This window comes from Anabrus simplex, chromosome 1 (genome assembly GCF_040414725.1).
Source record: "Anabrus simplex isolate iqAnaSimp1 chromosome 1, ASM4041472v1, whole genome shotgun sequence".
Lineage (NCBI taxonomy): Eukaryota > Metazoa > Arthropoda > Insecta > Orthoptera > Tettigoniidae > Anabrus > Anabrus simplex.
The window spans coordinates 1,448,456,264-1,448,482,317 of NC_090265.1; the positions used below are offsets into that span (position 1 = coordinate 1,448,456,264).

The 26,054-nt window shown below is 41.3% G+C and overlaps 1 protein-coding gene across 1 annotated transcript; it reads left to right on the forward strand.

The window, feature by feature from the left end:
- The first annotated feature begins 3,151 nt into the window (after positions 1–3,151).
- Positions 3,152–23,950, forward strand: Cpr97Eb (Cuticular protein 97Eb). Its single transcript, XM_067153154.2, has 2 exons — positions 3,152–3,291; positions 22,870–23,950. Exons 1-2 carry the CDS (start codon positions 3,271–3,273, stop codon positions 23,587–23,589), a joined length of 741 nt encoding a protein of 246 aa, XP_067009255.2. The 5' UTR covers positions 3,152–3,270; the 3' UTR covers positions 23,590–23,950.
- The last annotated feature ends 2,104 nt before the right edge of the window (positions 23,951–26,054 follow it).

Below are 26,054 nucleotides of genomic sequence, written 5' to 3' on the forward strand. Positions count from 1 at the left end.
TACTTGTCTACTGGAAGTCATTGGTGTCCCTAGGTCGCAGGAAGGCAGTTTCTCAAGCGCTCTCTGATTCAACGAATGACAAGTAAGGAAATTCATGAGGGTTCATAAAGGATATCACCCTTTCCATGGTATCCTGCCTGTAGGGGAGATGCATAAAAGAGGCCCTCAATTTGACCGAGCAAACTGGCTAAGCGGTTTGAGGCATGTGGCTAGTAACTTGCATTTGGGAGATAGTAGGTTTGAACTTCACTGTCGGTAGCCCTGAAGATGGTTTTCCACGGATTCATACTTTCACTTTATCTTGATTAAGACCATGGTTGCTGGACCCCTCTGAGTCTGTGTGACGTAAAACAAAACGCATTGCTCTCAATTTGAGAGTGTGCATTGGCAATTTAGGGACCCCATCTGAGTCTAGATGCCTCCCACTTACCAAAACTAATTCATTTCATCCTTCCTGTACGACCCGGCTTGGTCAACTGTTGTTCTCTTTCGGCACTGATGATACTAGATTTGTAAAGAGCAGGGACTTTTCTCATTCTCTTATCTTCATGATCCTTTTCCAATACATGTGTTATTTACAGGTTTGAAGTTCGTTCTCCGATGATAGTTGTTAATATGGGCTAACTGTACCCGTACATTGTCCTTAAAAACAATAACAAATTCTGCCATTTCAATTTCTAACTTAAAATCCAACAACTAAGACATTCAAAAGTGAATACATTGTATTTTGTTATTCGTACCTAAATTACTGAATAGTATTCAAGAGATTATACCGACTGTGTGTGGTACAAATTAATGTCAATTTGTATCAAGCAATACGCTCGTCGTTTCTAAATTCTGTTAATAATATAATAATATTGTGTGCCTCTGTGGTGTAGTGGTTAGCGTGATTACCTGCCACCCCCGGAGGCCCGGGTTCGACTCTCGGCTCTGCCATGGAATTTGAAAAGTGGTATGAGGGGTGTAACGGGGTCCACTAACCCTCGGGAGGTCAATTGAGTAGAGGTGGGTTCAATTCCCACCTCAGCCATCCTCTAAGTGATTTTTCGTGGTTTCCCACTTCTCCTCCAGGCAACTGCCGGGATGGCACCTCACTTAAGGGAACGGCCGCTTCCTTCCCTCTTCCTTGTCTATCTCTTCCAATCTTCCCATCCGCCTTATAGGGCCCCGTAAGCAGGTGAGGCAGCCTTGGCGAGGTACTGGTTTTCCTCCTCAGTTGTATCCCAGAACCAAAGTCTCACGCTCCAGGACACTGCCCTTGAGGCGGTAGAGGTGACATCCCTAGCTGAGTCTGAGGGAAAAAACCAGGCCGGCAGGGTAAACAGATTAAGAAAGAAAGAAAGGAAGAAAGAGTGGGGTCGCGGGTGTGAACTCTGTCGCACATGTGGATTTAGACGTATTTTACGTCCGAATGCCTTTCCTGACGCCTTCCCTATGTGGAGGGATGCAATCACTATTGTGTGCTTCTATGGTGGTTGGTAGCATGATCTGTTGTCTGGATAAGAAGAGGAGAGTGTTGGGACAAACCCAAATACCCAGTCCCCGAGCCATAAGAATTAATCACTCGCGATTAAAATCTCCGACCCGGCCGGGAATCGAACCCAAGACCCTCTGAACCGAAAGCCTAGAAGGTGACCATTCAACCAAAGAGTCAAATAATAATAATAATAATAATAATAATAATAATAATAATAATAATAATAATAATAATTTCTACGGTCATATACGACGGATGATCGACTCTCGATGGACGAAACGTATCTTCAGTATATTTGACGCAAAACCAAAAACGGCAATGCCATGGTACGTTAATGTCAAGAAAGATCTTAAAGAACTGGGCCTACAAGCAGAAGATGCACAAGACCGAAATCTTTTCAGAGCAGCCATCAAGACTTTTGGGACTTTCCGGGACGAAAAACGGGCAACTGGTGCTAAATGGACAGAAGAACGTCGTGCTAAACACAGCGAGCTAATGAAGACGATGTGAATCAAGCGAAAGATGAACAAATGCCAGAATGTAAAGTGAGGCTTATCGTGGTCCCTAGTTGGCCGATTAGTGAAGTTGAATGAATGAACGAATAATAGCCTAATACACTGTAACGTTTCTTGAGCCACTATAGACGTTAATATACGCAGCAGTTGTACTAACGGTGTTAGGTGTATGTTGTTATTTAAGATTGATTGTTTAAACAGTATTCAAGGGCTAGGACTACGTATAAAGCCGCCAGGGGATCAATTACAGTGGGAAACTAAGAAAGAAATTTCTTTCAACGCATCATCTCTCGAATGCAAGCCTTAAGCTCCATGATTCTGTTAGGTAGCCAACTCTCTCAGTTTTCTTTGTTTTATTCTCATCTGATGACCTGCTGGTTTTCTTCAATGTCCAGTGGCTCTACACCTCTAGAGATACAAATGAGACTTTTCCCAAACAACAACCAATTGTTCCTTTAGAATCAGTCTTAAGAAACGTGACAAATAATATTCAGTATAATCATTGCAGTTATGGTCCGGCTACATGGCTAAATGATTAACATGCTGGCCTTTGGTCACAGGGGTCCCAGGTTCGATTCCCAGCAGGGTCGGGAATTTCAACCATCATTGGTTAATTTCGCAGACATGGGGGCTGGGTGTATGCGTCGTCTTCATCATCATTTCATCCTCATCAGGACGCGCAGGTCGCCTGCGGACATCAAATCAAAAGACCTGCACCTGGCGAGCCGAACTTGTCCTCGGACACTCTCGGCACTAAAAGCCATACGCCATTTCATTTCATCGCAGTTATTCCTCTATCAATCGCTTTCACTCACGGAAACCTTGTGGGTGTTCAGTACGACTCTAGTGGGTGAAGTCGTAGGTGTTCTTATGCTGTCTAATAAAAGTCCCACCACGTCAGCTTCTATAAACTTCACCCTTCTTCACAGAAATGACTTGGCAGTTTTTTATCTGGCTTTAAGCCAAAGACATCCTTGAGAAGCGTGGTGGGATTTACTGTATCGCTTCTCGAGGAAATATTTAATGTTCTTGATGGCATGAGGTCACCTAATGAAAGTAAAAGTTGGGGCTTCTTGAGGCGTAGGCCATGCACTCGGTTAGGTATGCGGCCTCGGACGCATCGCGTTGTTCAAACCAGATCAGCGGGGGTAACCTTGGAGTGCCCCCAGCCCAACCCAGCCTAGGCGGACTCCAGGCTGGACACTATTCACTCTCACTATATAAGTGGTGATTGTTGGCGCGCGCACCAATCGTCAACTACCTCCTGCCCGCTGCATCATGGGAGCGACACTCAGGATAGTAAGTCTTTTCATAATTCATTCCTCATGAAGTAATTCTCTGAAGAAAACTAGTTACAAATATTTCTAAGTTGTTTATTTCATTGATTTAATATCTTTTTCTTCACAGGATGTGTTGTTTTTGTTTTCTTTACAAATTATTGTCTCCTTTGCCACCGGTTTCTGTGTTTGTTGCGATGGAGTATGTTAATGAAGTGAACAAGTGAGGAAAGTGCCCGATAAAAATAATTTCTTATCTGAATCTAAAACATTTTCTTAAAACATCGATTGAGTGATTTGATTAGATTTTTCTGGGTTTTTTTTTACAATTTTCGTTACGTTGCACCGACACAGATAAGTCTTTTGGCGACGATTGGATAGGACATGTCTTGGAGTGGGAAGGAAGCTGCTGTGACCTTAATTAACATACAGCCCAGCATTTAACAGGTGTGAAAATTGGAAACCACGGAAAAACCATCCTCAGGGCTGGAGTTCGAACCCACTATCTCCCGAACGCAAGCTCAGAGCTGCGCGTCCCTAAATACACGAACTGGCTTGGCAGAGTTTTAATTGACATAGGCCTAGTTCACATCTAACATACTCCAGGAGATTTTATTAAATATTATAATGAGTTAGGATCGCTTACAGAAATGAATACATAAATGTTACCGACTGTATAGTTTGAATACTAAATGTAATATTGGACAGGAAGTGAGAATTTCAAAATAATACGACATACTGTTGCTAACTTTATATACACACGGTTAGTGGGGTGCCAAGTAATACTACGCCAGCTATTTCATTTCAGTTAATACATCATATTTCCATAACATAACAAGGTAGAGTAGGCTTACTGTATACATTTATGCAGCCACAGGAAATTATTCGAAAGTGGCTCTCATTGTGCTTTGGTAGAATTCAGCTTTCTTATACAGTTACTTAAGTTATAAACATATTCGATTAGTAGCTATCTGAGAAAATTTTGAAAGTTTTGTGAAGATTGTAACTGCCTGAACCGAGCGATTAGGCTGTGTCTTGAACTTACATTTGGGAGATGGAGAGTTCGAATCACACCATCGACAGACCTGAAGATGGTTTTCCGTGATTTCCCATTTCCACACCAGGTGCTGGGGCTGTAGCTTAATTAATACTATCTCTGCTCCCTTCCAAATTCTAGCCCTTTCATATCCCTGCGTCACTGAAAACCTTCACTATGTTAGTGCGACGATAAACCAATGGAAAAGAGAAACTGCCAAGATGGACGCAAAACATTGAAAATGTCCTTCTATTCGATTCATTTTAGTCTAATGTATAATTACAAAAATTGGAAAATAACTAAGTAATATTGGGTTATTCTTAAAATCAAATGACGAAAAAATGATTTTATTACCAGTTTCATATATCGGTGGAGCCACTAGAGATAATCTTGTTGCTACGTGGAAAACGCGAAGGTCACGCAAGTTGAAATTAGCTGGCTTTGTGACGTAGCCAATGAGATGTTGACCACTTGTGCTCAAAATTCCCGCGCTATCTGTCGACATTTAAGGGCGTTCAAGTGTGAGACCTGCTGGCATTTCAAACGTGAATTATTGTTAATTCATGAAATTTACTTATTTCATTTATTTTTTATGTATTTATTCAAAGTTGTGGTAGTGGTGCTGGTGATTTTTGTTTTCAGAGTAAGTACAGATAGGCTAGGTAATCATCCTCTATTAACATTAATCAGATGAAAAAATGGAAGTGATCCGACACTTCGAAAAATAAAGGTATCGGTCAAAGAAAGGCAAGGGCCACGAAGGGCACGAAACTGAAAAAATTCCGAGACCTCGAATGCACTAATACCGACGGGATCGGAAAAGAATAAGAGTTGACCAAGAGAGGTCGGATAGGATAGATGAAAGTGAGGAGCCTGGCACAAGTAAGTGGAAGCCATGCCAGGATTCAGTTAAATCTCAGTATCGAGTGCATACTTTAACCTTAGATTTAAGACCCTGGCTGTTTCCCAGCCTTTAAGAGGAACGTTACTCATTCTGTTCCTCCTTGGCTCCTTGTTGCATTTCTCCTTAAAACTTTAACAGCTACTACCACACCAAATTAAATATGTCTAAACTGAGACTATTCAACTTGTAACTGTGCTCTAACATTACCATTTGAAATAATCATATCGGAAGGGAGGTGCTATTTTATTTTTTCCACCTGTTTCTTTAAAATGCGTAATCTGATGGGACGCAAGACAAAATAATGCTAGCAGAAACAAAAAGGAGATATTGATAGGTTTTCACAGATGATTCGTATACAACTAACTGACAACCATTGACGAGCTACTAGTGACTCATTATCAAGAAAGAAATGTATGCTCCGTAAATCAGCCGATGACAGCGTTCTGCTGTGTTGGCCACCATATGAACCATGACATGGCCTGGTCTCACACATTCAGTTCGTGTTCCATAGGTTCGGTCGTGCGTAGCCGACCTTGCGCTCTGCCTTAGGGCTACTTAACCAGGAAACTGACCAGCAAGGACAGTTGTAAATTGTTAGATGTGTGTATGGCTAATGTAAAAAGAGAAAGGACGGCTACCTTTTTTAATAAAGAGTTTAAAATTGCTTAGCAACGAGTAATACAATGGCTCAAGTTGAGGATGAATGAATTAATACGATTTTAATATTATTATTATTATTATTATTATTATTATTATTATCATCATCATCATCATCATCATAATTAAGGTTGGCGATCATGCATCTTACCCAGGGGCCACGGGTTCGATTACTGGTCAGCCAGGGATTTTTGTCTCGATCTGAGGGCAGGTTCGAGGTCCACTGAGTTGCCTCATGGTGTAATAGCGGACCAGTTAGAAACCCTAAAATTACAGCCGAGATGACTCGTCGCACTGCCTTCACGTAACATTGTAATGTGCAGGCTTTCGGGCTCAGAAGCAGAGGCTTGGGAGGCCAAGGCTTTATACGGCTTTAGTAAAAAGTAAAAAGTAATAATAATAATAATAATAATAATAATAATAATAATAATAATAATAATAATATCTTAAATTCCTACAATCATATCCTTTGACCCTATCACCATTATCACAATTACGATGTTTTTTCAATCAACCAGCCGTCAATGATCTGCATTTAGGGCAGTCCCCCAGGTGGCAGATTCCCTGTCAGTTGTTTACCTAGTATTTTTTTTATCTCTGCTTATATATATAGGGAGTCTATGGAGCACGCAGTCTCTGTTTAGGATTTGGCTGCGGTTTAAGGCCGGGTACTCTTCCTGCCGTCACGCGGATTCGAAGCCAGAACACTGAATTGGGAGTCGAGTGGCTAGACCACTGTGCCAGCAAGCTCCATCTTTCTTCTTTGTTCGTATCGGCCTACTCAGGACCACGTCTTCTCTGGGCTTTGGTCTTTTCCAGTGCTCCTTCGTTCGTTGCCGGTGTTTCTGTTCTCTTTCCTCCGTCCACGTCTTTCCCGTCTTCTACTTTGGCCTTTCTTGAAAACCCTGGTGGTCTTCTAGTTTCCTCCTGAGTGGGTTGCGTCCTTGTATACTTCATAAATGATCCCCGTACCCTGTACATCCCTTTACACCTCCTTGAACCAAGTTTGCTGGGTCTTCTTATCTTTAAAATAGGTAAAGATCTGGTTCGATAATCGTGTGGGTTTCATTCTCAGCAAGTGGCCATAAAATGCAATTCTCCTTCTCCGCATGACATCAGAGATCTTCTGGACATGAGTATACAGCTCATGGTTATGCCGACGTCTATATTCATCTTTGTCTTTAATTATGCCAAGAACCCGGCATTACTCGCTAGGTCTTTACGTGCGCCGTTACTCGCTGGTGAGCGCAGCGCTCACCTTTAGGTTTAAAGACTATAATATGTCCATATAAATATGGAGGTATTTTTAATATGTCCATTTGAGATAGTTATTTATTTAGGAACACGGCCGAGTGGAGTGGCCATTGAGGCAAGCTCAACATTCGGGAGACGCGTGAGTTCGATCCCCACCGTTAGCTGTCCTGAGAATGGTTTTCTGTTTACGCTTCCAGGCAAATACCGGGGCAGTTTCTATTCACACACTACAGCCGATTCCTTACACCTGTTTAGCCAGCTTCGTTCACCATCATTTATTTCATCTTTATTAGTTCTTCAACTGAGGTTGGCGTCAGGAAGGGCATCCGGTCGTAAAACAAGCTATGTACATTGATATCACAGTTTGCTATAAACGAAAGTTCCCCTCCTTCCCCAGAACTTGCAGACACTCTGAAACAGAGTTATGATCACTTCCGTAAACCTCATCTGTTTCATACCATCAGTCTCGATGTTCAAGACCTTCCCTCTTTCGTTTCACACAACCACGAAAGTATCTGATCACTGGATGCCACAATAACTTGTAAATATTGTCTAACAACACCCACAGTATAAACATTTCGCATTAAACACAAGCATAAAACAAAAGCTGACTTATTACAATGAGCGAAATATAAGTAGCACAGTTCCTCGCTACTGAGCGCACCGATCACCAAACATACACTGCCGTGCCTAATAATGAATTGCGGGTGTTTATCTTCAAAGATAATGAAAATGACTGACACATCCCCTTCATAATAATCTGTTACAAAGGTACAGAGACTTACAAAGGTGGAGGTTTTGTAATATTCCAACAAGAAGCAATATACTACGAAGGTGAGCGCCGCGCTCACCATGCGAGTAACCGCGGGTTAAGTTGTTTCTTTTCTTTCTTTCTTTCTTTCTTTCTTTCTTTCTTTCTTTAATTTCCAGTTTTTCTATCAAACCTTTCTTTTTCATAGCATGGCATTCCACTGCATACAAAGCAGTGCAGTGACAGTGCAATAATGTCTGAGTTTTGCATTCAAGGGTATGGATTTTTTGTTGTAAACGTCTTTGGTCAGTTGATAAGCCAAATCTATTTTATTCGTACGAACGCTTCTTTTTCAGAGGTGTTCAGTTCTATCCACTCGCCAAGATATTTAAACTTATCTGTCCGTTTCATTGCCCCCCCTGGTTTACTTTTAGCTCTCTTGGTGCTGGCTTGATGTTAGTTATGAATTGCGTTTTCTCCAAAGAGATCTGGAGGCCTGTTTCTTCCGCCTGTGTCTTGAGGTGACCAATTTGCTTCATAGTTGAATGCGAAAATAATAATAATAATAATAATAGGGGCTGCCTGGCCGAGGCGGTAAAGGCGAGCTCGGTTCGCCCGGAAGGACGTGGGTTCGAATCCCCGTTAGGAAGTCGCAAAATTTAAGAAACGAGATTTCCACTTCCGGAGGTGCATATGGCCCTGAGGTTCACTCAGCTTACACCAAAAATGAGTACCAGGTTAATTCCTGGGGGCAAAGGCGGCCTGGCGTAGAGCTAACCACTCTACCCCGTTACGTGCCGAGGTTAATAATGGTGGAAGCCTTTACCTTCCACTCCTCCGAGGGCCTTCATGGCCTGTACGGAGGTGACTTTGCTTTGCTTTGCTAATAATAATAATAATAATAATAATAATAATAATAATAATAATAATAATAATGTGCATGTCAGGTCATTAGCCCAGAGGCTGGTTGGATCCTCAAATAGCACCACCAAAGGCTATGCGGTTATAGGGAAACCGCAACAACATATGGTGGGACCTAAAAAGGAGCGAGGTAGTTTGCCATTACTTTCCTTACTGGAGCGGAAAGTGCTAATGCAGCACAACTGACCCTTTGAGTAACACCTTTCATGACAATCAGACGCACTGGCCATTCTCTGAATATCATTACTCAGCACCGCCCATACTCCAGCAGCTTCCATACTGTCACAGCCATGGATGAGAGTGGGACTTCGGTGGAAGCTACATATTGCTCTGGCCTGTGCCAACAGACAGATGCAAAAAAAAAAAAAAAAAAATAAACTGCATCCCTCAAGAAATGGCAACAGGCTGATAATAATAATAATAATAATAATAATAATAATAATAATACCACCGGGCGAGTTGGCCGTGCGCGTAGAGGCGCGCGGCTGTGAGCTTGCATCCGGGAGATTGTAGGTTCGAATCCCACTATCGGCAGCCCTGAAAATGGTTTTCCGTGGTTTCCCATTTTCACACCAGGCAAATGCTGGGGCTGTACCTTAATTAAGGCCACGGCCGCTTCCTTCCAACTCCTAGGCCTTTCCTATCCCATCGTCGTCATAAGACCTATCTGTGTCGGTGCGACGTAAAGCCCCTAGCAAAAAAATATAATAATACCGGGCGAGTTAGCCGTACGGTTAGGGGTGCGCAGCTGTGAGCATGCATCCTGGAGATAGTGGGTTCGAAACCAACTGTCGGCAGCCGTGAAGATAGTTTTCCGTGATTTTCCACTTTCACACCACGCAAATGCTGGGGCTGTACCTTAATTAAGTCCATGGCCGCTTCCTTTTCACTCCTAAGCCTTTCCTATCCCATCGGCGCCATAAGACCTATCTGTGTCGATGCGACGTAAAGCCACTAGCAAATAATAATAATAATAATAATAATAATAATAATAATAATAATAATAATAATAATAATAATAATAATAATAATAAATAATAATAATAATAATCTGGCTTAAGAAATACAGGTAAGAACCGAGAAGTAGAAACGAAGATCATGGGCTCAATTTTTTTTTTTTTTTTTCAGAAGTCAGACTAATGAGACTTCAACTTCTGAAGAGTCAAATGGTCCCAAAGTTCGCATGAAATGAATATCTCGTCAATTTCTTTGGGTAAAGATGGCTGAACGTAGAATTAACTACTCTATTCCACCTAACGCCGACACGCGATTTGGCTTCTTAATACGGGATGTATAACTGATGGCTTACAATCGGGAGGCTTTGGGTTCGAATCTCACTATATGCACAGGCAATGCTTAAGCTCTACCTCAATTAAGACTACGGTTCTTTCCTGTCCCATCGTCACAAGAAACTTATCTGAGTAGGCACTACGTTAGACCGCTAGAATAAACTACTTGATGGCGAGGAACGAGCCCTTACATTCCAGTCCACCAGAGCCCCTCATATCGTGTACATATAATTTTATAATTTTAGAATTATATCCGTAGGTGGTTGACACAGTGCATGACAATAATGTAACTGCACTAAGAGTTAACACGTGTATCTTGTTGTCTTGCTAATTTTAATTGCTAATTGTGAAGAAGGATATCTGTATTCAACCACAGTAAACAAAGAACAATAACTATTGTGATCCACTCGTTTTCCATCGTGCGGGAACTACCTTCTCACTGGATAAAAGGGCGCGTCCTCATTCCGCTACCCATTCATTGTGCGATTCTGCCTCCTCTTCCAAGACGAACCAAGGTCAAGATCACAGTAGTACACCCTGTCTCCACAGAGACGCATGCGGTTATTCGTTTCACATCAACGTGTACTCATTATTGTTCACTTTTCCGTAACTTTCTGCCTTTGAAGTCTGACGTCCCCTCACAGATTTTAGTGCGAAGATTCATTTCTTAACTGGAGCTAATAATGATACGTCCGCTATTATCATACTGTAAGTATACAATCTATGGCTTTATTCATCACTAGCAAACGTACCCGTGCTTCGCTACGGTATTCTACATTCTATACGGATATCGACGAAAATACTGTGCGTGCAGTAAATGAGATTGTTTTAAAATTGCATGTCTCTTAGCCTTATCCGAGAAATAGCATGGGGAGGTCCCCATATGTTGTTTCCAATATGAAGTGAGGGTTGCGGAGTTGCGATGATAACGGCAGACTCATTTGCCTACTGCCATTCACAATCGAGTTGGCAAGTTTACATTGTAATTGCATGCCCCGTTGCCTACTGCGCGGTCACAATCGACTTGGGGAGTTTTAGTTACAATGGCAGACCCATTTCCTACTTTCAGACAGATTACAGTTGAGGAGGTTTTGTTATAATAGCATGCAACTTCCCTACCACCAGTCAAAATTGAGTTGTGCAGTTATCATTATAATGTCAGGCCCTTTTTACTGCTGCCAGCCAGCTTACTGCCAGTCACGCAGAATTAGTGAGTTTCCATGAAAATAGCAGGCCACTATGCCTGATGCTAGTCAAATTTTAGATTGGAACATTTGTTTATAATGGCGGGCACCCTGGCCTAGAGCCAAACACAATAGGGTAGGGGACTTTCGAACAAAACTGCATGATCCCTTGCCTTCTGCAAGACAAATCGAGAAGTGAATTATTCATTAAAATGGTAGGCCCTCCTTACTAATGCCAGTTACACAGGAGTTGGAGAAGGACCCCATTCCTACTGCCAGCACTCAAAGTCGGTGTAGGGAGTACTGATTACAATAGCAGAGACACCCTTTCTCGATCGCTACAAATCGACATCAATGAATATATGTAGATGGACATACGAAAGTATATGCATGTTTACAATATTGCAGACCTTCATTTACAGATTAACTGCTGCTAAACGGTACGTCATGTTGACAAAGGATTGTACCGTAAAGCGCAGTATTTAGCGATATAAATGGCTGGTCCTGTGATATTTTCCCGCATCTCATCTATTCATGGGCCATACTGAGTCAGAAACTTTGAATACATTGCATTACTGTTCGGATAATTATGTGACATAGCATTTGGCTCACATATGGGTACTGGGTGGGCCAATGTTCGTGTAGAGTTTGATCATACTATCTTTCCTGTAAGTGATAGAAAGTATGAATTATATAGGTAAAGAGTCCAAATTTACTTAAAATTGAGAAATAGAGACGAATCTAACGTATAAGCGATACAGATACGACAAAAAGTCGTAAGACCGAGGTTGAAGATCACTCCTAGTTCAACGAAGATTGTACCATCCGTTATGTGATAGGACTTCCCTTTTATCCCACTAAATACCTCGAAACGAAGGTCTGCACCATCATTAAAATTGCTTCCATATTTCGATATTCTTCGGGGATAAAAAATAAAAAAGTAAAGATCTGTGAAGCTTTTCGTTCGTTACAGGCTGAAACGTATAATTTTGCCAAATTTCAATTTTCTTGCTTGTCTGGCAGATTATGCTGCAATCTGGATTTTGGGTGAGGGGGTAAAAATTATGACTTTTAGGAAATTAAACCAAAAAGTATGCAGACGATCATTATTACCCCTCAAACGGGTATCTGTACGAAAATGTCACCAAAATAGTCAATGTACAGGCACACACAGTCGTTACGATTTTATTTATATAGATTGATAAGGAATCTGCTCCACGTACAACACATTTTGGCTACGTCCGCTGGACTTAACCTGCAAAACCAACCATCATGATATCTCACTTATTAATCCTCCTATCGAAAAATTCACTTGAGAACAAAAGTTTTAGAAATGGATTTCCATTAAGGATTGTAGATTTCGATTAATTTCAGATGGGCATATTTTGAGGAAGTGCAAAATCATGGTTCCGGTTTCGGATAAACACCCAGTAAATTTAGGTATTCAGAAATAATATTGGCCCTAAAACCTACACAAGGACAGGTGGATTCTAAATATCAAGTTTGGTAGAAATATATTCAGTAGTTTTCAAGTTATAAAAACTCATACAATCAAACCGACAAACAGACACCAAAGTTAAGAAATATGCAGATGGTTATTATTACAACTGAAGCTGATAACTGTATGGAAATTCCGCCAAAATAGCCAATGTATAGAGAGACGGTCGTTGCGATTATATTTATATAGATGACAGATAAGCATGGGCAAGTATGAAAGTGCAAACCTTCATTTCGAGATTTACTGCTCCTAAACGGTACATCATATCAACAAACGGTTTGCACCCTCCGACGTCCCTTTCATCGCTCTACATGTTTGGTGTTAAAACATTTTCTCGTATCTCATATTTTTATGGGTTCGATTGAGTTACGATATTTGAATGGGGTGAAATTTGGGTACATTTTCATCATTTTACATTATTTTTCACATACTTATGTGAAAGCTAGAATCATGAAATTGGGTTCGCATATAGCCATTGGTCGTGTCAATGTGCGTGCCAAATTCGATGACTCTACCTCTCCTATAAGTGTGTCAAAGTAAATAATACACGTGTAAAAAGCACAAAATTTACGAACCATCGAAATATACAGCCAAATCTACCCTATAAGGGAGAGAGAGAGAGAGACGACAAAATATCACAGGACCAAAGTTGTAGATCACTCGAAGTTGAACGGAGATCATGCCATCCGTTTTGTGATAAGACATACCATTTAGCCGCGAAATACCTCGAAACGAAGGTCTGCACCGTCATTAAATTGCCAATATTTCTATATTATTCGGCATAAAAAGTGAAATATTTAAAGATCTTGGAAGATTTCCGTAGGTTACCGGCTGAAACGTATAAGTTTGCTTAATTTCAACTTTTCAGCTCGTGTGGCAGATTGTGAGGCAATCTTGATTTTGGGCGAGGGGGAGGGGCATAAAATTTAGGACTTCCAGGAAACTATAGCTAAAAATATGCAGGTGGTCATTATTACCCCTTAAACGGAAAGCTGTACGAAAATTTCGCCAAAATAGTCAATGCACAGGCACACGGTCGTTACGATATGATTTATGTAGATAGATAAGGAATCTGCTCCACGTATAACACCTTTTGGGCTATGTCCGCTAGACTTAGCCTGAAAACCGACCTTTCATGTTATCTCCCGTATTAATCCTCCCGTTGAAAAATGCACATGAGAAAAAGAAATTAGAATTGGATTTCCAAACAGTTTGATCGATTTCCAGTCAGGTTGGTCTTGTACTTTATATATTGTGGGTGAGTAAAAATCACCATTTCGGTCCCCTATAAAACCTCAGTGCATTCCGAGAATTTGAAATGGTATAAACCTTAAAACCTACCTTGGAGGGGTGGATGATAAATATAAAGTTTGGTTCAAATATCTCAGTAGTTTTCAAGCTGGAGGAAATACGCTTTACGCGCACCCACTCTTGCGTTAAGTCCGGTGGGACTTGTACCGAAAAACGGTCCGTTAATGATATCTCCATTATTAATCCTGGTATCGAAATGATGCACACGAGGAAAACAGGTTTAGAAATTAATTTCCATTAAGGCAGGTAAATTTCCATTAAGTTTGGTTGTGTATATTTTGAGGGAGTGCAAAAATCATGGTTTCGGTTTCGAATAAACCCCCAGTTAGTTAAGGGATTTAGAAACAATATTTGCCCTAAAACCTACTCAAGGGAAGGTGGATTCTAAATATGAAGTTTTGTGGAAATATATCCAGTAGTTTTCAAGTTATAGAAAGACAGACAAACAGACCAACAGACAAACAAACAAACGAACAGACACTAAGGAAACCTACCCTTGGGCAGATGGATGCTATATATATAGTTTGGTTCAACTATCTTCAATAGTTTTCAAGTTGTGAGAAATACGCTTTACACGCACCCGCTCTTGCGTTAAGTCCGCTGGGATTTGTACCGTAAAACGGTCCGTTAATGATATCTTCCTTATTAAATCCTGTTATCGAAATGATGCACATGAGAAAAAAGGTTTAGAAATTAATTTTCATTAAGGCAGTTAGATTTCCATTAAGTTAGGTTGTGTATACTGTGAGGGAGTGCAAAATCACGGTTTCGGTTTCGTAAAAATCCCCACTCAGTTCGGGGATTTAGAAACGATATTTACGCTAAATCCTACCCAAGGACAGGTGGATTCTAAATATGAAGTTTGGTGGAAATATATCCAGTAGTTTTCAAGTTATAGAAGGACAGACAAACAGACAAACAGACAAACAAACCGACAAACAGGCACCAAAGCTAAAAATGATGCAGATGGTCATTATTACACCTAAAACGGATAACTGTACGGAAATTACGCCAAAATAATCAATGTACAGACACACGGTCGTTACGGTTTTATTTATATAGATAAATAAATATTTGCTTATACTGTATGTACAGAACAGAAATGAATATGACTTAGTAAAATATAAGTTATACTATCATTCTTACATTTGTTTAGGGCTGGAACGAGAAACCAAATAATAATAATAATAATAATAATAATAATAATAATAATAATAATAATAATAATAATAATAATAATAATAATAATAATAATAATAATAATAATAATAATAATAATAATTTCGAGATTTATAATTACTATTAAGTGCAATATGCATACATAAACGGGCTATCTCTAGCATAAATAGATATAAATATTCTCTCACCAAACTTTGGGAAATGTATTGTAAGGTTGCGTTCTAATTAGAAACCTCATGACCGGGCATGAAGACCATAGGTTAAAAATGAAATAGTCCGACGCCCGGTTGTATCGGCAAACCATAAACTGTTTCTGTGGAGCTGTATGATATACTACAACCGAGTCTGTTTAAGTTCGGTCCTTTCTGTGTCATATCTGCCCCTTAAGGTCATTTCCTTTTTTTGGTGTATTAAGGTACCATCACCACCACCGCTACCACCAGCGGGATTTATTATCAGTTCACCTGAATTATCGCAAACACTATTCATTTCCTATTTCCCTTCCTTTCTTTATTACTGTTCAGAAAGGTTTTCTTGCTGATTGACCTAGCCTTTCCAGGTTATTATCGAAATCCTCCTACGACTTCTTTCTGGATTCAGCAAAAATTTGTTTCGGTCTATTTCATTGCTCTACGTACAGTTCCCTGTCTGCGTCAAGTATTTGTTTAGAGCCATTTCTGGTATACCTCCTTTTTACGTTTACAAGCTGCTCTCACTTCATCATTCCAGAAAGATGTTCGCTTTTCCCCACCTTTACACACAGTTATTCCTAGGCATTCTCTTGCTGTTTCTACTACGGCATTCCTTGTATGTCACCCATTGTTTTCCATACCCTGAACCTGTTTAATGTCCATTGTTTTGAACTTTTCACTAAACATATCCATGTACTGCACCCGCCCCCTACCCATGTGGGTCTCCGGCGATGTAGGCCTATCTACAGTGTAGTAAACTGGGTTTTAATCTATTGGGCGTAATATATATATAGTATATATATACTAGCAAAATACCCGTGCTTCGCTACGGTTTTAACTGAAAGCTATTATTCAAAGGTTTACAGTTTGGAGAGTCCACTGTCCGCGGAACCTGTAAAATACGCCCTCAGTTCTAACGTCAAACCGTTTTGGGGGAATGATTATTTATTTTCTGATCTAACACCTATTTGGACCCCATACTGAAGAATTTGAATGTTTTAAACCCTTATTTAACATCTAGATTGTAAAAGCGGCCAACCTGTGAAATTTTAGTTTTGTACGTGGAACAGTAATGGAGGAATGAATACATTTTTAAGCGGTGAATGTTTTAAAATATTTATCACATGTGTCCACCAATCTGACTTCCAAAATTTGCACCGTGAGTCCAGATTTCAATTCCATTCTGGCATTGTCGCCTGACGCATTTTAAGCAGATTATTCCTTTCTTGAACACAACCTTTACACAGCTGGACCGGTGGTAACCCAGCAGACACAGACACCTAAACAACAGAACGCCGGCTTATATTATTATTGTTAATCTTTTAAAAATGGGCTTAACCTCTACCTCATGGGCCTACGTAGCTTACATGGTCACCAATTCCTTACTTTATACTTGCTTCATGACGATGGAAATTCAGATGTTAATTACAAACAAGCACAATTGTAACTCCACACATCTCAGTGTGAAATATTAGGGTCCTACTGTTATCGACAACACACGTTACAGCCATTCACAATTCAAAAGAAATGGGACCTAGATATATATATTTCATTGGAGGTCGCCGGTTCAGCTCTCTGGGCGGCTCACTGCTACATTTCTTCTTTCTCACAAGATAAACTACACTATAATTACTTGGCATGCATGCTAGCTCAGCCGGTGGAGTCCTAGCCCTCTTACAAAACCGATCCCAAGAACTAATGATACTCACCCTTATATCCAAATAAATCTACACAGAAAACTAACCCCAACCGGACACTAGCAGTATTCCCCAAATAAAATGAAACAACAATAAATCTTCCCATATCGACTAATTAAGTCAATCAGATTTGTTACTAAAATAAATTCTGTGCCATGCTTTTGTACATTTACAATTTAACAAACTAAGTATCCCTATCAATTACTAGCTTCGCGTCATGCGTAATAGAATGGTTACTCAGCCTTATTGTTCCTTGATAACACCTTGGTCAGCTACGGGACGTCCATCCTAGTTTCAGTGTTAACTCATGTCCATGTTGATAGCTGTAGATTCCATCTGCTGGCTGCGAATGCTACTGCAAAACGCCCTAGTCCTAGGCACTGGAAACCTTCAGTATCTAAGGCACAGATACACACGCAGTTAATACCCATTCCGTTCGTCTGCGTCACCGCGCACTAACCGACCCGACTTCTGATTCAATGTCCCGGAATCAAATATATTAATACAGGGTATTTTTAATCGTATCCATACAGCTTATTGATAGCATTCGTACGAATTACCCCTGTATCCGTGCTCGTCATAGTGATGCTTCTACTATTACCCGTCTTTATTCTTTGTATCGGACGACAGAGGTAATAATAATAATTGTATTAGTTAAAACTTATTGTTCAAATATCGTTAAAGTCATTCGACCGCGCACTCAATTTTATTCCCGTTCTTAGATCTACTCCTACATCACTTGCGTTAGGCCCTTTCTCCTATTTGTACACTTTTAGAGGTTCATCCATTTGAACTGACACTCAGGACTTCACACGTCTGTCCCATACGAGATAAAAATGAAGAATGATCCAGGGTAACGCTTTCCGATTCTTGTATGAACTAGGAATATTCCGCCTCTCAAAATTTGCATACGCCCAATTCACGGGATATTAGAGGCACAATAGTGTGATAATCAAGTGACCAGTGTTCTTATAAGATGGTTAGGATTCTCCCGCTCGAAATATATTCGGACAATCCAGAGTAATAAGTAAATATCTGTCCTCATTTTCAACTAAGACATGGGACTCCCCTGCTAATAAACACATGGCCTCTGTAACTTTCCACTCTTATATAACCACTTATTTCTTCTTTTGTAGGAAATTATCGTCATAAAGGATAAACCCTACTAAAATTCACTGATGACGAACAGCTCTATTGGATCTCTGCACAATACAATATTATTACAACTATTAATTTCCTTGATATTATAAACGAAATTGGCCGTGCTGTTGTAAAGGCGGGTTCGAGATTACGATTGTGAAAAGTTTTACCTTTCCCTTTCACAGACTACTTGTGGTTGGGATAACCCCATCCCTCTTTTCGTTCTGGGATTTCCTCACTCAGCTTGGTGGAGACGCACCATAGCTTCACGCTTGGCGTTCCACGCTTCGAGTCCCCGCGAACTTGATTCCGGACAATAAAATGAGTGTTTTCTTGATCCCCAGTCCTAGCTTCATGTTTCTGTTGGGTACAGTACTTCTGTCTAATTTACTTCTTCTGGAGATTTTCTACTCTTTACCATCTGATGGCAGAGCTGTTGAGGATCCAACCAGCCTTAGGGCTGAAGACTGAACATACCATCTGCAGACAGATTTCACTTTATATATCCTAGGCGTAGAGATAGTTCACTACAGGTCTGTTTCATCGAAAAATCACCGTAACACCCACGCATTCCTAACACATTTCCTGAATTCAAAGTCCGTTAAGGTATAGTCTGTTATATATCTGGTGTCCCTTCCCGCCCATGTGCAGCGGTGTATAGTCTTATGCTTGAGGAATGTATTCGTAACTGCTAAACCCATACCAGCACAGAAGTCCAGCAAATGCAACCCATTCCTATTACCTTCCATAACTTCCTCATATTTACCAATCACCCTGCCGTATCCTTCCGGTCGATTTCCAACTCTTGCATTGAAATCGCCCGTTAGCACTATTCTATTCTTGCTGTTGACCCTAACTACGATATCACTCAATGTTTCATCAAACTTGTCAAATTCATCCTCATCTGCACCCTCACATGGTGAATACACTGAGACAATTCTCATCCTAATTCTCCAACTGTCTAATCTACACACATCATTTGCTCATTCGTAACTGCAATAATTTCCTAGAAAAGATTCTTTCTGTTTCGGCACAAACTTTTGATGGCTGGAGTGTGATGTCCTTACATTGAACGGATAAATTAAGTCACAAAAGGGCGGAAATTCTACCATTTAATTTGAGAACTGCTACACACATTCGTGTGTATTTCACGCTGCTCACTTACCTTTCGCCTTATCTTTACTATTTGGCAGTAACCGAGTACAAACCATATACAGCTTCAATTTGAGGACAATAAACTAGCGCCTCGTGTGAGTCCATTGAATTTTGAATGCCTTTGACTGGGAAGGAACTTGAATAGATTAAACACATGAAGAAACAAAAGCAAAAACTCACTCTGTCAGCTCTCATGGCTTGCAGATTCACTGTAAGATACCACTGATATAGCATATAGTAAATTAATTTAATATAACAGATCGTTTTAACTCTCGCCAAATACTTTAATATTTGCTCTCGCTCAGTCGCAGCGGCGGCTCGTGACCAAATTTTCAGGGGGTTCACAACAAAATTTGTGTTCACGTCTTAAATGTACCAAAGTAGAATGCAAGTAAGTAAAAAATCACTTAGATACTTAAATCATTTCACTAAAAGTTTCTTGTACGGTTGCTTCTCTACTCATAATATGGTAGAACCCTTATAACCGAGGGTGCTTTTTCCCGAGACATCTGTGGAGTGTACAAGAAAAGTATAATTACGACTGCCGGGCTGAGTCGCTCAGGCTTTGGCTGGGCTGATGCTCTGGCTTTCTGATCCCGTGATTACGAAAACCTGTTCCGAATTAGCTACTAGCGAAATCTTCCGGCGATGTAATTCAACAGTAACTTCTTGGAGCTGTGGCCAACAGTAACAGGAGAGGTGGTGGACCATTGTGGTTAACTGTAATACTATCTCTGGTTTGAGGGTGGTTGTAGACGGAAAGGCACATTCCTTACCGTGCTCCTCGCTTATGGATATATCTGTGCATAAACCATGACGTCATCTCCGTGCGCATGCGTATAGTCTTAAGGTTCGTAGCAAAATTTCCAGTGTGCTCCCTGGCATTGCCAGTCGAAACGAACAGCTGTCATGTAACGGAGCTTCGATATAAGTCGAATGCTTTCGATCGATTGACGAAATCAGGTCGAAAAAAGGAAACAATTTTGAATTACCAGTATCCATGAATGCGTGAATACAACTGGGTGTTCACGTGCTCATGTGCTCCTAAGAGCCCACCGCCACTGCTCAGTCGCTCGAAATTGTTAAGACAAATTTTAGCGATATATCTTGGAAACATACTCTTCGTTAGGGAACCGCAGGCCAATTATCACATATATCCGCAAAAATAAAATAAATTTTCCTTTTTATACTTACGCAGATACGTATTAAAACGAGTTTTTTGCGCTAATTTTGCTATAATGTTTTTTTTATCCATTAGCAGTTCCTTCAATACTTATAGAAAACCACAGAGACAGTCTTCCTGAGGATGTAAAGAGGCAGGTGGAGAATGAGAGTTCGCGGGTGCGAACCCACCTAGAATAATGCACACAATGTGGAATTCCGTAGCGAATCTCTGGTTCATCAGCTGATATAGGGTCTAGTCATAACGGCGTACTCATAAGAGTGTTACACATCCTGTTTGGAATGGTGCTTTCATCGAATTATTAACTAATATTAAATTTTAATATATATATATATATATTGTCAAGGTCATTTAATGCTTATCATGTTGTTATTTAAGCCGGTATTTCTGGAGATTGATCGGATCCCCTTCAAGCATCATTCAAATTATAATGATACAGAACAGGCCTATAATGAGATATACTGAGGAGGCTTGCCAACGGTCAAATGAAAAAGTACTGCTACGAACAGAAGGTTTCCATGTTGGATTATTTTTACATAATTTCACTTAATGTACACTGACTGACAGAGCAAATGCAACACCAAGAAGGAGTGGTTCGAAAGGGATGAAAGTTGGAGAAAAAACAGAGACGTCACGGACGAATAATTGATGTTTATTTCAAACCGATATGCAGGTTACACAATGCGCACGGCATCGACTCAGTAGGATGTAGGATCACCGCGAGCGGCGATGCACGCAGAAACACGTCGAGGTACAGAGTCAATAAGAGTGCGGATGGTGTCCTGAGGGATGGTTCTCCATTCTCTGTCAACCATTTGCCACAGTTGGTCGTCCGTACGAGGCTGGGGCAGAGTTTGCAAACGGCGTCCAATGAGATCCCACACGTGTTCGATTGGTGAGAGATCCGGAGAGTACGCTGGCCACGGAAGCATCTGTACACCTCGTAGAGCCTGTTGGGAGATGCGAGCAGTGTGTGGGGGGGCATTATCCTGCTGAAACAGAGCACTGGGCAGCCCCTGAAGGTACGGGAGTGCCACCGGCCGCAGTACATGCTGCACGTAGCGGTGGGCATTTAACGTGCCTTGAATACGCACTAGAGGTGACGTGGAATCATACGCAATAGCGCCCCAAACCATGATGCCGCGTTGTCTAGCGGTAGGGCGCTCCACATTTACTGCCGGATTTGACCTTTCTCCACGCCGACGCCACACTCGTCTGCGGTGACTATCACTGACAGAACAGAAGCGTGACTCATCGGAGAACACGACGTTCCGCCATTCCCTCATCCAAGTCGCTCTAGCCCGGCACCATGCCAGGCGTGCACGTGTATGCTGTGGAGTCAATGGTAGTCTTCTGAGCGGACGCCGGGAGTGCAGGCCTCCTTCAACCAATCGACGGGAAATTGTTCTGGTCGATATTGGAACAGCCAGGATGTCTTGCACATGCTGAAGAATGGCGGTTGACGTGGTGTGCGGGGCTGCCACCGCTTGGCGGCGGATGCGCCGATCCTCGCGTGCTGACGTCACTCGGGCTGCGCCTGGACCCCTCGCACGTGCCACATGTCCCTGCGCCAACCATCTTCGCCACAGGCGCTGCACCGTGGACACATCCCTATGGGTATCGGCTGCGATTTGACGAAGCGACCAACCTGCCCTTCTCAGCCCGATCACCATACCCCTCGTAAAGTCGTCTGTCTGCTGGAAATGCCTCCGTTGACGGCGGCCTGGCATTCTTAGCTATACACGTGTCCTGTGGCACACGACAACACGTTCTACAATGACTGTCGGCTGAGAAATCACGGTACGAAGTGGGCCATTCGCCAACGCCGTGTCCCATTTATCGTTCGCTACGTGCGCAGCACAGCGGCGCATTTCACATCATGAGCATACCTCAGTGACGTGAGTCTACCCCGCAATTGGCATAAAGTTCTGACCACTCCTTCTTGGTGTTGCATTTGCTCTGTCAGCCAGTGTAGTTAAACGTTGCTTTATATTTGGAATTGGAAGTCAGTTCCGACAGTTTTATTTTATTATAATTACAATATGGTGGTTCCTTCCTAAGGTTTGTGGAGATATAACTCCAATAATAAGCTTCCACCATCTTCTCTACCGTTCAGTCTCTATAAATCAACGGAGTGGTTAAAATATCGGTTAATAATTATAAAATGTTTTCAGATTTTTATTTTCAGTTAATTATGTGCCATACTATCTATCATATATACATAATTTACTTTCTTCTGTTTTTCAACAGGCAGTTTTTCTAGCCCTGGGCTGCATTGCACAGGCGCAATACCGACAACCTCCGGTGGCCATCTTGAAGCAGATCAACCGCCACAACGAAGATGGCTCGTACAGCTATGGGTACGAGGCTGGTGATGGCAGTTTCAAGATCGAGACCAAGTATCCAACGGGTGAGGTACAGGGCAAATATGGCTACGTCGATGATAGTGGTAAAGTGAGGGAAGTAGAATACGGCGCCTCTTCTCGAGGGTTCGAGCCCACCGGAAGTGGCATCAACGTGCCACCTCCCACACTGAACGGTAACTACGTGGGTCCTGAAGGGTATGACGATGGCCAATACCACGAGGATCCCAGCATTTATTACAAGGACGAGAGGTATAACAAGCCAGCCCAGAAGAGTTACAGTGCCCCAACACATAAGTACAGCTACAATCCACCCGCTCCTAAGTCTTATTACAGCTCGGAGCCTGAGCCCGAGTATTACAACCCTCCACCACCCACACCAGCTCCTAGACAACGGAATTATAACCCTCCAGCTCCCCAGTATAGTCCTCCAGCACCCCAATACAACCCTCCAGCCCCTCAGTACAACGCTCCAGCTCCTCAATACAACCCTCCAGCACCCCAATATAACCCTCCCCCACAGCAGTCATATTACCGACCTCCCGCCAACAGGCACCATGTAGACCCTGGTCTCTTCGGTTCCTATTCAGTGGTGTACGATGGTTGATCCAGCCACAGTCACTGATATACGTTCCTCATCTGATTGTGGGCTCTCACCACGCACATGAGCCAGGAGAAGAAAATACTTGCAGTGCGCTTGCAGATTTTACTATTTATTTCATCAACACTCCAGACTGTGAAACATATGTGGACTTGTCGTTTTCTACGAGGAAACGATCACCAAAGCTTTGTAAGTTCTAGAGACTTGTGCATCACCAAAAAACATTTCAAGACTTTCTTGTAACGTAATCGGAAACTGTGACGTGGCTCACAACCTCTCCAGTGAAATAATTACCAACGTTAAATAAATCTACGGTGCTGCTTATCTGTTCTATAAATATTCTTTTAAATAAATGTATTATAATTTTTATTTTTGAAATTAATATCATGTTCGAATCCAGCTCAGACCTTTACCAATAATTTCCATACTTTAGTACACATTTATTCTATCAGAAATTATTTGTGAAATATGTGTTGTAATCTACTCGTTACGTAATTGTCTGAAAGTAATTAGGGCCTACAATAAATGTGTTATTGTTTTAAAAAGAACTTGACTCCTCATATGAATAAGAAGTAACAGTAAACCTGGAGAAGAAGAATTGAAAACGATTTAATAAATTGCGTTGGGTTTAGTACATTAGAACCATTGAAAAAGTATGTCCTTAAACAATTCTCTATATCAGCAATCCTCTAATGTACACAATTATTGCATACACTTTCAGTAATTCCTCCAAAGCATGCGCTTAATGTTTCTTATTATATTCGTCTCCATCCCATTATCCTTACCTGGACTTGGTAATTGGAATAGGCACGAATTCACTTCTGACTTAACAATAATTTCATACTAAAATATCTCATAATCACAAACTATACTGTTCTTGAATAAACTTTAACAAAGCTATGTCATAACACAAAACAAGTTAATTGATATAGTGATAAGGTAGCATACAAAAATTAACATTAAAAACAATGGTGAACAAGTCATATCAAAGTGAAGCGTTATTTGTTGTGAGAGTAATGAGATTCCATTATTACTTTCTAATATGAAACTACTTCAATAGTTGAGTTACCTGATGTGTTGGTGATTATTGTTTAAAGAGGAAGTACAAATGGGTAACATTCTCTCTTAACCAGGGAGTAAAGAATACAGGGAGATGCCTTGGAGCTCTGAGAGTGAAGCCCAATGACAGTGGTCTACATAGGGAGCGTGGTGCGCGAGAAAGCATGCTGTTTCAGGATAGTCAAATCTATTAGGGCCTACAGCTCATTGAAGTGAATACAGTGAGCGCAAATTGTAATTGCGGGAATTTTCAGATGCAAACACTGTACGACACGATAAAACGTAAAAGAGATACTAATATTTAGTTGATGTTGTAGCTCTTACAATGTCGTGTTGTGCATACGGTTGCACGAATCGGAAATCCAAAAATATTCCTGGAATAACATTTCACAGGTAAGATTCTAAGTATGGCTTGTAATGTGTAGTACAGCATATTATATTACATCCCTTCTTATTGTGCTAGTATTTCGGAGTCTCTGAAGCAATGTCCACATTTCCTAAGAATTTTTGGTTTAGACTTGTTGTTTATCATCAATTTTTCCTGAGGTTTCCTGTTCATGAAGAAAGGAGAGCAGAGTGGATTAAGGCTGTTAGAAGGGAAAATTGGATACCTTCTCCTCACACCAGAATAGGTCCAGCACTTTCCAAACCGGAATTGTTTGATTGGTCAATGAAGGAAGTTGTTTTGAAGGAGAATGCAGTACCTACTATTTTTGAAGCATTCCCTTATTACCTAGAGAATCAGAGCACTCGAGGCCTAGGGAGATTTTCATTTTCACGCCTTTCGTGGACCTTGTCTTTTTTTGCCAGATACCTTCATTTTTCGAAGTGTCGGACCCATTTTCCCTCTTAATTAGTGTTAATAGAGGATGGTTGCCCAGTTGTACTTCTTCTTAAAACAATAATCACTACCACCACCTCCAAAATACGTATCCCCCTATGAGTGAGGATAGATTAAGGCCCACGGTATCCCCTGCCTGTCGTAAAAGACCCTGTGGAGTTGGGGGTAGTAGAACAACACCAGCGGTATCCCGTGCTTTTCGTTAGAGGCGACTGATTGGGGCCCCAGCAGCTCTCAATTTGGGAGCATGAGTTAGCAACCATGGGGTCCTTAGCTGAGTCCTGGCATTGCCTCCACTTACTTGTGCCAGGCTTAATCTATCGTGTCCGACCTCCGGTGGTTAACTCTTGTTCTTTTCCGACCCCGATGCTATAAGGGGATTCGAGGGCTAGGGAGTCTTTCACTCTCTCGCCCCTTATGGCCCGTATCTTTCTTTGGCCGATACCTTCATTTCTCCCGGATTAGTGTTAATAGAGGATGGATGCCTAGTTGCACTCCATCTTAAAACAATAATCACCACCACGTGTCGTAAAAGGCGATTAAGAGGGCCTAAGGAGGGTTGGCGTCCAAG

Coding starts and splice junctions, on each gene's coding strand:
- Cpr97Eb (XM_067153154.2), top strand. CDS start 3,271: ATGGGAGCGACACTCAGGATA. Junction 3,292..22,869: donor TGGGAGCGACACTCAGGATA/GTAAGTCTTTTC, acceptor GTTTTTCAACAG/GCAGTTTTTCTAGCCCTGGG.